Source organism: Buceros rhinoceros, unplaced genomic scaffold (genome assembly GCF_000710305.1).
Source record: "Buceros rhinoceros silvestris isolate BGI_N320 unplaced genomic scaffold, ASM71030v1 scaffold13717, whole genome shotgun sequence".
NCBI lineage: Eukaryota > Metazoa > Chordata > Aves > Bucerotiformes > Bucerotidae > Buceros > Buceros rhinoceros.
In genome coordinates this window covers 57,431-69,961 of record NW_010421652.1, presented here as the reverse complement: position 1 = coordinate 69,961, position 12,531 = coordinate 57,431, and the positions used below count along the sequence as shown (strand labels likewise).

Below are 12,531 nucleotides of genomic sequence, written 5' to 3'. Positions count from 1 at the left end.
AGAATCAAATGACATTTGAAACCAAATGTGAAAAATAAACCTCCAAAACTTTAATGCTTACATCTTGTTTTATGAAGCTAGCTGTGTGCTTATGTACATATTTATTTACCAAATATCCTTTGTAACAAAACACAAACGTTTTACCGTTGTTTAGGTTGTAAAGATGTTTCTGTGCTATGATACTCTATTCAGGCAACAAAATGTCAGATACTGGTGTGGTATGATTGGGGCAATTATATTCCCTGAAAAGCAAGATTAAAAGCATGAATTGTGTGAGCATGCTCATGCTCTAGAGCTGGGGAATAGCAGTAGCTTGTTTTAATACTTTGTATTTATCAATAGTTCTCAAAAGGCCTCTGGTGGACTGAGCAAGTGGAGTAAGATTTTGTCTAGTGTCTGATGATGGTGCATCAGTTAATATGACACTGTGTTAATCATGTGCCTAAAATAAAGTCTGAAAGCTACACCATCTATCTGATTCTTGCTTTTGTGTTTTGTTTTGTTTTTCCTAAATCAATGGAACTAGGGCCATGTCCAACTTAATGTAGCCTTCACCTCTTGGTGACTCCGTATGCTGGAAAGGGTAATAATTACCCATAATCATGGGAATGATTTTCCGTTGTGCTATACTGTGCAGCTTATTACCACAGCTCTGGAGCATGCAGCCCTGTTAAGCAGTATCTTCATGTCATGTCAGTTAATAACCTAGCAGGGTACAAAGCAATTAATTTGGTAAAAATTATTATATACGTCAGCATTCATGTTGATGTGTCCAGGGCTTCGTGCAGACATCAGTCAATCTTTGCAATGCTGACTTGAAATAAGTGGTTAAGTATTATGAAACCTTTTTTACAGGTGGGAAAAAATGAGGGAGTTTAAGCAACCACTGTGATACAGCCAGTAGGACCTCTCGCCTTTTCCAGCCGATTCTCTAAGACAACAACTCTAATTCCTCCATTATAAAGCACTGTGAGCCAAATGTGACCTTACTTCTTGCTCTTCAAACCCTTGCATACCTTCTGTGGGTAGGTGCATGTTCCTCAGTCCAGAGCATGCCCAGGACAAAGCTGTGACATTTGGGCTGGAAGGGAGCCATGGCACAGCCTGACCAAGCCCTTGACCAGGCAGTCAGGGAAGCAGGATGGCTGAGCACGCTGTGAGCAGAACTGCACAGCCGCCTGCCTAGGGCTGCTGAAATTACCAAGCCCTTTTGAACAGTCAGTTGCTGTTCCACGTCAGCATACTACAGTCCATCCCAGGGATATTCTTCTGCCATCTTAAAGCCCCTGGTGACAAGGGCTACATGAAAACATGAGTTGTCTTTACAACACTGGATTAACTGAACGGTCATTAACTTCCCGAAAATTCCAAAATGAAGGCATGGTATCTTCTGCTGCCTCCGGGAAAAAAGATCAGCTATTGTTTTGTATCTTCTAAACAAAAATATCTTAACAGATTTATACACTTCTAGATTTTACTAGTTCTCTTAGGGAGCTTACTGCCATGGAATTTAGAGAGGTTATTGTTTGGCCAGAAGCCCCGGCATTGTGTTTTCCCAAGAGAAAAAACTTCTTTTTTTAAATTGTTTTGTAAATACATTTAATGAGGCAAATTTTCTTTAGTTTTCTTTATATGTTCCTGAGATTGCATACACAAATACTTTTCCTGAGCACCAGCGAGAATAGCTGTGTCCTGTTAACTGTGCTTATTGAGGATGTGTGTCCTGACGGACTGCGCTGTAGCTGCATATTTGCCCAGCAGCACTATTTTAAGAGCACAGGTTTCTGAAATTCCATTTCTTTTGCATGCCAGCATGCAGGAGAGGACTCTTGCAAGCCAAACAAGCTTGAAACAAGCAGGCAGCTCGAGAGGCTATCCCTGCAGGGTTCAGAGAATAAAGCATACACAAGGCCCGGTGTTTTCTCAGCTTAAATCAAAACCCCGCACCCAAACAAGAAAAAGACCAGTCCCATCTGGGGTAGGATCTCTTCAGGGGCTTCCTCATCCCCATCTGTGAGAGTGGAAGGAAGAGATGTTGATTTTCAGTGGATTGACTTTTATTCAAGGGAATAAGTCTGTCCCAGGATAGATAAGGCCAGCATTAGAATATATACTACTGCATTTTATTTTAAACTCGTTTATAAACACTACATATTCAGAAACAAATTCCCCTCGCTTTGAGAATAGCAGGGGCAGTGTTACACACCAGCTTCTTGGCAGGCTAAGGTAGGAACAGTGCTGGGTTTTCTACTCCAGAAATAACAAATGGCAATGTATTATAAGTCTTGAAGTCAGGCAAAAGTAGGATTTCTGAGTCTGCTGCCTCGGAGCATAGTGCAGTAAGTAAAAGTTCTTAACACAAAGAAGTATTTTTGCCTGAACAGCCTGTAACACCAGCCTTCAGACGGCGCAGCGCTGTAGTTTGCAGCTAGAGCTGCTTCAAACGCCTGCTAACTTTCCTGACTATGTTGGGAGGAACACAACGTTGCAAAGACATGGTAATGACCTCATTGCAACTCTTGTGGTACCTTGTGATCCAAAACTGCCAATGCCATGGGCCTTCTCATTGCTCAGGTTTTTCCTCCTAATCAGAATGAAACAAAGCGGCCACAACTGCTGCTTCGTTTTCTCCTTGTTCTTGCTCTTGGTATTAAAATAACTAGTATAAGCTAATGGAAAATAGCATATGAGGTGATTTAGTTCTGGTTTATAGAGGCAAGGTTTACCGGTTTAGTTGATTGGGCTAGTTTAAGGAACAAAACCTTCCTAATGTGGGTTAATTTGACTCTCTACACTGAGATGTTAGCAAAGCAGTATTGCCTCAAAACTGAGGCTGGCTAAGAGTAAACACAGTGTCAGCTCTGATCAGTTATTCAGCTGGTTAATGCCATGGTGCAGCCAAGCCATGTTTCTGTGCAGGCACCAGCCCACGGGTAGGGTTCATCTCCCCTCAGGACAGTCATCTGTTAATGAACAAATACTCTCCTATACAGTATCCCATGTCTGGAATAGGGTAGATGAGTGTTTGCAGCTGGCTGTCTGGCCACATCAGAGCCTAAGTTGGCTGACTTTGACTAGATAACTATCTTTTATATGGGTAAAACTAAACAATACCATCATGAGACAGGCAGGAAGAAAATAGCCCTTGATGAGGTTTAATAACATTTATACATGACTAGCTATTTCACAGTAACTCATGTTTATAAGACATGTAGAGAAGACCCTGTACTACATGTGAAGACCCTGTGGAGTGTTATGGATCCTATACTATATAGGAAAAGAATAAACTATCATGGTATAAAATACCTGGATCATGGTATCTGATTTTTGGACAGAAACAATTTTGTGTCTGTTTTTCTTATAATTTCCTACAGTCTGTAGTGGTTCAACAGATGAATCGCAGTCATCTGAGCTGTCTGTGTGTGGAAATAAGATTTTCTGAGAGACCCTGTCCAGCGTTTGAGAAAGAAACCCTGAGACAAAGGTCTGATGCTGTCCTACATTTGAAATACTTCTGCTGAATTTTTTTAAAAACAAATGTAGAGAATAAGCTTAGCAAGAATGAGTATAACACCAGTGACATGTATCTCAGTTGAAGAGAGTATCATCTGTACAGTATTTCTACCTGTTTTGAATAGACATTTGCATCAGGAACTTACCCAAGATCAGAAGGAGGATGAGAAGCATTTGCATTGGGATCCAAGAGAAAGCGTTTCTGTACGAATACTGAATCACTTCCCATCTCCAAAACAGGGTAGCCCATCTGCCTCGTCCATGTGTCCATGACTTCCTTCACAGGTTGATTACTTGCCTAAGAATGATGGGAGAAGATTACAGTGAAAAAGCAAACTCAGTCCAAAGAGGAAAAAAATTAAATATCTGTGACATTGAGAGCTAGAACAGCAAGAAGGGGCAGAGGAAAGACCAGGTTCAGTAAAAAAAAATACTCTATTAAATCTTTTTATGGTACCTGTCCTTGAAAGAAAGAATGAGCTGGAAACTTGAACACGGGCAGAGGAAATGATAATTATGTGGGCAGGAGACTGGCCAGTAACATAGGCAAGAAATATTGAGACACATTTGAGGCCCCTTGCATGCTATAACATCTCTTATTTTTTTCTGAAGAAATAACTGAACAGAACAGGAAGGACACAAAGAGACTTTTCAAAGCCCAAAGTCTCCTTGCAGTTTGCCCTGTTTGGAATGTGAAGGAGGAGCCAGTGTGAACTACCAGCAGCTGCACTAATGTAAAATTTGATCCATTCTGTGGACGGTGAACTTCTGTCCCAGAGACTGGATCTGGAGAAAGCTGCCATTGCCTCCCCAGGGCACCACCTGTGAGGAAAGGGAGCTAGGGTTGCTGTTTCCTTCTTTAGACAAAGTAGATGACGTGAAGATGCAGAGCACCAGAGAGAGAGCAGGAGGAAGTCCTGCTGAGCAGGATGAAGTCTGGGACCAGAAAGAAGATGGGAACTTGAAAGGAGACACAACAGTGTAAATTGGGTTGTGTGAGTGTCACAGTGGTGAGAGGAAAGGAAATACCATCAGGGGAAGAACTTGCTAGTACGCAAGTGGGCTTTTGGGGGTAGTGAGATAGATGGAAAGAAATAGACCAGCCTTAAGGACAAGGATCAGAAAATGGTGACACAGAGAATGACCCAAACTGAGACTCAGAAGCTAGTGACTGAGATAGGCAACAAAATTATTTGGGTATGGATACCGTTGAGAGCTTTCAAGCAGCTGAACTTGTTAGAGATAAGGGAGAGTATGGAGTATGTATGTGTGGTACGTATGAGGGGTATTTTCACCCACGAAATGAATCTGAGTTGTGGGGGAAATATTTCAGTAGAAGGCTGGTGGTTAGCAAGGCCTCCTTTCTTGTTTCTTAATCCACTCCCACAGTCTTGTGCCAAAAATGAAGAAATAATATATATTTGCTAGAAATGAGATGTGTTGGAATATACTGGGAGGCTGCCTAGCTTGTAATCTCTCATTGACGGAAGAGCTACAGAATATGAAAAGTTTGGGAAATGGAAATCAGTGGGTGAGATACGAAATATTAACAAGGGTTTAGGTTGCTGCAAAGCATACCTCTTCCAGAGCTTCCCAAAATTGTTGTGTCTTGGCATTCTGGAAATAGTGTTTCTTCAAATACATCTAGAGAAACATAGAAGACTGTGAAAATACTACCAGGTCTTTCTTCTTTGCCTATGGAAGCAATACACGTATTCAATTGTACAGACGGTACAGACAGTAACGATCAGTTGTGCAGAATATCTGTCCATGGGAGGTAGTATTGTGAGTAGGAGATGAAATGGGTCAGTATTCAGCTGGTAATTCCTTTACTTTTCAATGCACCCTGTAATGCTAAAAGTCAGAATTTTCAGGTGTGACTTGTTAGTACAAGGTGAATTTTATTTGAAGAGTTCCTTGTATTTTGTTTGAGGGGACACCAGCATACCCTGTTGCAAATTTCTGTCTAATGTAAGAAGTTATTTAGAGGGAAGAAGCTATTTCAGGAAATTTCACCAGTGGACTTAGAGTGGAAGTAGGAAAGTCTAGTCATAAGTTGTGATCAAAATGACTATTACAAAGAATAATGGTGTTCAGCTAAACATTTGAACCTCCTAAACATTTTTCCTGTTCTGTATCTTACCTGACTGCTTAGTGACTGCTTTCCTACCCCATTTGCTGGACCATGGTGATGGAGCCAGCAGCGTGCCCAGGCAGTCAAAAAGGCCAACAGCATCCTGGCTTGTATCAGCACTACTGTGGCCAGCAGCAGGAGGGAAGTGACTGTTCCCCTGTACTCAGCACTGGTGAGGCCACACCTCGAGTGCTGTGCTCGGTTTTGGGGCCTCCACTTCAAGAAGGACGTTGTCCAGAGGAAGGCAACAAAGCTGGTGAAAGGTCTAGAGAACAAGTCTTATGAGGAGCAGCTGAGGGACCTGGGGTTGTTTAGTCTGGAGAAGAGGAAGCTCAGGGGAGACCATATTGCTCTCTACAACTGCCTGAAAGGATGTTGTAGGGAGGTGGGAGTCGGACTCTTCTCCCATGTGACAAGTGACAGGCCTAGAGGAAATGGATTCAAGTTGTACCAAGGGAGATTTAGGTTGGATATTAGGAAAAATTTCTTTACAGAGAGGTTTGTCAAGCCTTGGAACAGGCTGCCCAGGGAGGTGGTGGAGTCATTATCCCTGCAGGTGTCTAAGAGATGTGTAGATGTGGTGCTGAGGGACATGGTTTAGGGACCCTGACAGCGCAGGGTGAACGGTTGGACTCGATGATCTTAAAGGTCTCTTCCAACCAGATGATTCTGTGATTGATTCTGTTTAGTCAGTAGATGGTGCTGTTTGTTTCACTGTTAGCCGCAGCTACCTACTTTAATGTTCTTGAAGGCTCTGAGTGGAGAGGAAGTATTAGTCTCTGTGGACAAGGTGGCTGTATTTTCCCATCTTGTGGAACTGTCCTGATTGAATATACAAAAGGAAAATACAGGAAAATACACCTGCCCTGTAGCAGCCCGTAAAAGGTCTCTCCAGAAGAGAGGGAGGTAAATCCAGACATGACAGGTGTCATTCCAGAGGAAAGGGCAGAAAACCTTCCTCTTTCTGGGAAGGCTCCCTTCTTCCATTTATTTTTTTTCCATGGGTTTGTAGCATCACTACTTTTCCTGCATGAAAAAGGACTATGAACTGCCTAATATGTCCTGTTCTACGCCCCGTTACCTCAGCTCTCTAGGGATGGGTGCTCCTGCATCAGAGCATGGGTGAGATGATGCATTTAAGAGCTTCCCTGCATAGCAAGCTTGGGTGGGTTGAAGAATCATGGCCATGTGAAACTTCAGACATACTTTACAGCTGAATAAGGGCATCCTAGCTGACAACAGGATAGCAGTGGGATGGAGGAGGTTTCTCCACTAAAAACTGTCACGAATTTAGGTCCTCACTGGCAGGCTATCAAATCTTAATGCAGTTCATATTCCTGCTTCTTCCCCTTGTTGTTATCCACTCAGTACCAAAATATTTATATACTTTTGCTACTAATACCAGGATCTCTGATATTCATTTTTTGAATAAGAGCTTCTCACATGAAGATGGGCTGCATTTCTGGTGTGTTTTGATGCCACCCTTACCTGACAGCCTTTCTGGAAGAGGTCTGGTGTAATCCAGTCTCGAAGCATTCTGAGGATCGATGCACCCTGAGGACGAAGAGAAAGGGGAGAAGGTCATTCCACACTGCTCTAACACTGGTCTTCCATTCATTTAAAAAGCAACATGTGAATGAATATTTTATAAGGCAAAAAGAGAAATCATCCATCTGACTAAGGAAGTGTTTTTTCTAATTCCTTCATGGCATGGCATGCTTGCCTGATGGAGCTTAATTCTGGATATGAGAGTTGGTATTTAGCTGTGTTCAGATGCCTGTTTCCAAGTTGAGATGTTCCAGCAGAAGGGCTCCTGAGCCCTGTTGCTGGGGCTTACTGTCCTGCCACTCTACCACTTTGTGTAAGCGGGACCCCCTGTTTCACTTGGAACAGGTGAAGGCAGCTGGGGAACTAGCCCTGTCCAACAGCACAGCCCGAGAGAGGAAGTGACTTCAGCTGAGTGACCATCAGTAGGGAACTCAAAAAATGCTGCAAATCTGGGGCTTCACATGCTGGGGATGTCATCTTCTTAAGATTCAAAGCGTGACCTTGGGTGAGGACTGGTGTAAGAGCTTTGGTCTCTGAAGCAGGGTAGAACTGGGATCAGAGAATTTACTTACTTGGGTGTCACAGAAAAAAACCCCAACAACTAGAAGCTTGAAAGAAGAAAGAAATAAAGGGAAGGCAGGAGAGAGAAGTAGAAGAGTCACATGGAACAAAGAACAGAGTGGGCACAAAATGATGGAAAACAAAAGCATTGCAAACCCAATCTAAAAAGCAAAATACGATTTTAGGATTAGCATGTTTTCATTTTCCAAAAAAAATCAAAGGGCAGCTGAGAGCCTAATGCTATGAGTGGTTTAAAAATCCAGTTTTCTCGTGGAAACAAGCATGTTATCTGAACTGTCAGTAAATCCTGTCTCCCCTATTTACGAGTCTGAGAATAACAATTTGACTACACGAGTCGCAGCAGAGGGACTCTTTGAACAGATACAGCTCCAACTGCTTTCCAGTCTAATACAGTAAATCAATGTGTTTGCCATGAAATATATTCAAAACCAATTTATTAAAACTTAGAACAGATATCCATTAGCATTAATCATAAAGCTCCTTACGATTAATGGTACACTAGGGTACCTCTGTGACTCAACTTTATCTATCAGCCACTTCTTACCTGATATGCCCTCTCATAGGCCATCTCCTCCCATTCAGATTAAAAGTCAGAATAGAAATACGCACTTGTGCACGCACTTGGGAACAGCAGAGATTTCTTTTGCTTTAAATGACTAAGTATAGTTAGCCCCTTGCATCTTCTACTACTGCTTTTCAGCTTCTTCCTCCTACTCCATCATTTCTCTGTAGTACATGATTCATCATGACAAAATCACTGGTTATAGAAACTCTACTGTTTTAGTAACTCTCCTGTCTTTGAACTACTTGGGGATGTTCAGGAAAGTGACCTTGACTGGCATAGCTGACCTTGTCTGATGGGGATGTGAGAGTCTTTTATCAACACCCACATAACTTCTCCTTAAGAGCTGTAGTAATTGCCAAATATATGACAAGATTGTGTGTGGCAAAAATGTGGAATGTTTAATCCTAAACTTCTTTAGCTGGGAGGTTCCAAAAATGTGGGGGTCCAAGTGCAAATTTCTAGCAGAACTTGAATTTAAGAATCTGCTTTCTGGAAAGATAATTAATGTTTGAACTCCAAAGAGAGAAAAATCTCATTGTTACTTTAATAGAGTCTTTCAAACTAAGAAAGACGATTAAAGTGCAAAAGAGGTGATATTCAATTCCTTTTTAAGAGCAGATTAAAAAAATTATATGCATTATTTGTGTAGTCACCAGGGCTACCCTAGTACAGCTTTCGTAGGTGCATAGCGCTCTACTGATCGTAGGTTAAGTGTTACAGAACACACTGCAGTCCTTCCACAGACCCTTAGCCAATACATTAGAGTTTTAGGATTGTATAAGCCCTGTAACTGCTCTAGTAAAACTAACAGAGAGCATTCCAAATCATGCTTTATTTGTTTAGTGATGAATATTATCATGAGGAGATTGTTTTTATAAGAAAAATGCAAAAGAGAAGCCAAAATAAAAAAAAAGAAAGAAGTTGATTTTGTCACGCATTTATTTATAAATACCAACAGTAATTTGAGCTAAATCTACACTAAGACTTTCTCATTCAAGTCAAATTATGTCCCAAGCCAAATTATATCCCTAGCCAAATTATATCCCAAGCACACTCTTCCTAAACAATGCATGAAACCTCAAGGGTTATTGCTTAGAAAAAATAAAAAAAGTTCATGTAGCAGTTATCTAGGCACAAAGAGATAAGTAAAAGCTAGGAGAATTTTTTTTTATCCATTGTTTTTTCAAACAGTGCAAAAGTACCTCTCTTGTTTAGCTCACCACTAAAACACGTTTTGGACCAGAGTATTTGATTTAGCTCTGTACTTAGCTCTGACTTTTGTTAGTTTGATCTAAGAACAGTGTTACACAATGCAGGTTCCCACATGGTTTATGATTTGACTGTGAGGCATTTATGATGCAATAAATACTGGTTGTGTTGTTTGATAGAGGATTTAACAACTGAAAACAGAAAACTGGTGGAAATGGATGGATCAAGTCTAGCTAATAAGTGTGATATCTACGGCTACAGACTCTTGCACAGACAAAGCTGAATTCAGTGCAATACACGCATTAAGTTTAGCTGACAATGGGCGCTTGCAGGGAAGCAACAAGCAGGATTTAATAACGGCGGATTTTTTGCGCTCAGGGGAAACTTGTTATGGCATCAGAAAGGAAACACTGACAGACATGCAAGAAGCTGCCAACACAAACTGTGTATCAGGGTCAGAACCAACGTGGGAGATGGATGGTTGTGGAGTGAGTGAGCAGAGTCTCAGCTCCTTCCTCACCTTGCTGGCATACGTAGTGGTGAAAGGAAAGAGGGACAGGGGTGTTTCATCCTGTGCTTCATCAGACTTTTCTCTAAATACACTGAGAAAAATAACTAGAAGCAACAGTGTTGTCAGCAACAGTTGTCACTTGAGTCAAGTCTGGTTAGACACCAGACCAGCTTTTTCCCATGTACAAGGGTTGTCTGAGGGAAAATTGGCTTTGGCTATGTCTGTTATGGAGGGAGGTGAGCTGGCTTCACCTATTAGCCTGGATCTTACTGGCCAAAGCAGTGGAAACCCCCCAGCACAGCTGCCGGTTCCTCTAAGTACTCTGGACCTCAGAGCAACTTTTCCACCAGTGCTGCGCTCCTGTCTGCTGCTCCATGCAGCTAGTACTACCAGAGGCCGTGGGCTCAGGGAGGCTTCTGTGTGCCCAGGTCACAGAATCATTTATGTTGGCAAAGACCTCGAGTCCAACCATAAACCCAGCACTGTAAAGTCCAGCACTAAATCATATCCCTAAGCACCATATCTAAATGTTGTTTAAATACCTCCAGGAATGGTGTCTCCACCACTTCCCTGGGCAGCCTGCTCCAATGCTTCACAACCCTTTCGGTGAAGAAATTTTTCCTGATGCCCAATCTAAACCTCCCCTGGTGCAGCTTGAGGCCATTTCCTCTTCTCCTGTTGTCCAACAGATGTTGGACAGTACCGGCATCATGGTGTGTTGCTGCTCAGGCAATCACAGGGTCGTCTTCCAGGCAGTTCCAGCTGGCTCCTGAGACAGCCTTCGTAGGCACAGATCCCCATCACTGCTGACAAGGACAGCGCCAGGACGAGCAAAAGGCTTGTCAAATACTTAATGGGGTGCCCTCGAGCACCTCCTGGGCTACAGATTATTGTATTCCAAGTCCGTCCTGAGCTCCAAAACTTCCAGTGAAATGTGGAGCTAACTTATCTCCCAGTTTAGTGCCAGTGCCAGTAGAGGCTGGTGTAGCCCATCTTTGCTAAGTCTTCTTGAGTGGTTGAGACACTGTGAGCAACAGTAGACAAAAAGTTACTGTTTTCACTGCTTGGTTCCCTGCCTTGCTTCCTCAAAATAGAAGTTAACTGCCCTGAAGGTGTGATGGGAAAGTGAGAGAGAGGACACCTGGACATCTGCTCTTGCATCATCTGCCCTTGCATCATCTGCCCTTGCATCATGTGCCCTTGCATCATCTGCCCTTGCATCATGTGCCCTTGCACTAGATTATGAGGTTTGACAGAACTGGGCTGCACCAGCATATAAGGTGATGGGGGAAGGATGTGCTTAGTATCTGGTTTAGGATCATTTTAAAACCGGCAACTCTAGTGGCAGAAGCTGCTGACACTGTGATTTCCCTGCACCTCTGCATGCTGTGAGGAGGTTCGCATGGCACACAGTGACTGACCAAGGCTCTGGCTGTGCTGCTTTTCTCACAGTTGCTTTTGACTGACAACAGTAGGGAATGTACCAGAAAAGAGATCTGCACTGGCACGGCCCAAGCGAGTTACGAGTTATGATTATGAGCTCCCCTGTCTTTTATCTCCTCTCCCAGATTTCCACTTTCTTTGCCTCCAAAGTCATAACAGGAGGCTTTCCTACCTTGCTGTAGGATATCCCATCAAACACAGAGGTGATTTCAGCTGTAGATGACACATCAACCACAATCGCGTGGGAAGAGAGCAAAGAGTCATCTTGCATTACAGGAAGCACATCATCAATTAAAGCCTGTTCAAGCTGATAAAAAGAAGATGTTAGAACAGAAACAAAGGCAGGACTAAACATCTAACTTCACAAAATCAGTAGCTTGAACTGCAGCTTCTCTGGGGGGAAGCTGTTGGAAATGGAATGAAATTTAACCTCCTTTAAAGAGGAGGTGAACTCTTACTTTAGGTCTGAAAGGGGAGGAATATATTTTTTTCCTTAACTAAGACAAATTGGCTTTTGCAAATCCTGTTTTCCTGTTTGTAGCATAACACACACACACACACCCCTCCCCCCCCTCCCCTCCAGTAGGCACAAAAAGAAGCCTGTATTAGCCATTTCAGCAGTGTGACAGTATGTGCAAAGCATTATGGGCTCCTCTTGCAAAAATGGAGCTGGGGAGGAAGAGAGGAAGAGGGCAGGGTTCCCCATCCTAAGGTTTATAACTTTTTAAAAAGATTAAATGGCCTGCAGTCAAAATCTCCTTACTTCCTAATCAACATTGACTAAAAAAGTGTAAATTTCTATGTAGTTTTCCTCTTCTAATATTCACTAGGATGATAACATTGAAAGGGCTCTGGATCTTAAATTAATGTGGCATCTAGATACAAAAATATCTCTTAAATTTAAGGCTCAGTGATTACAATTTTTCTTATGTGGTTAGTACAACAGATTCTCTCCTTCAAAGTGTGAAAGTGACCCAGGAATGATTTTGTCCTTGGCCTCACATAACATGGATGAGCTACTTATGA

General features: G+C 42.4%; 1 protein-coding gene across 1 annotated transcript in view; it reads right to left on the bottom strand.

The window, feature by feature from the left end:
* Nucleotides 1–12,531, bottom strand: part of ENPEP (glutamyl aminopeptidase (aminopeptidase A)) — a 37,520-nt gene that overhangs the window by 7,891 nt on the left and 17,098 nt on the right. The window contains exons 7-10 of the mRNA XM_010139761.1: nt 11,678–11,812; nt 7,136–7,201; nt 5,092–5,157; nt 3,660–3,811 (exon numbers count right to left, since the gene is read on the bottom strand). Coding sequence (XP_010138063.1) covers nt 3,660–3,811; nt 5,092–5,157; nt 7,136–7,201; nt 11,678–11,812 — 419 coding nt within the window. The remainder of the gene's footprint in view (nt 1–3,659; nt 3,812–5,091; nt 5,158–7,135; nt 7,202–11,677; nt 11,813–12,531) is intronic.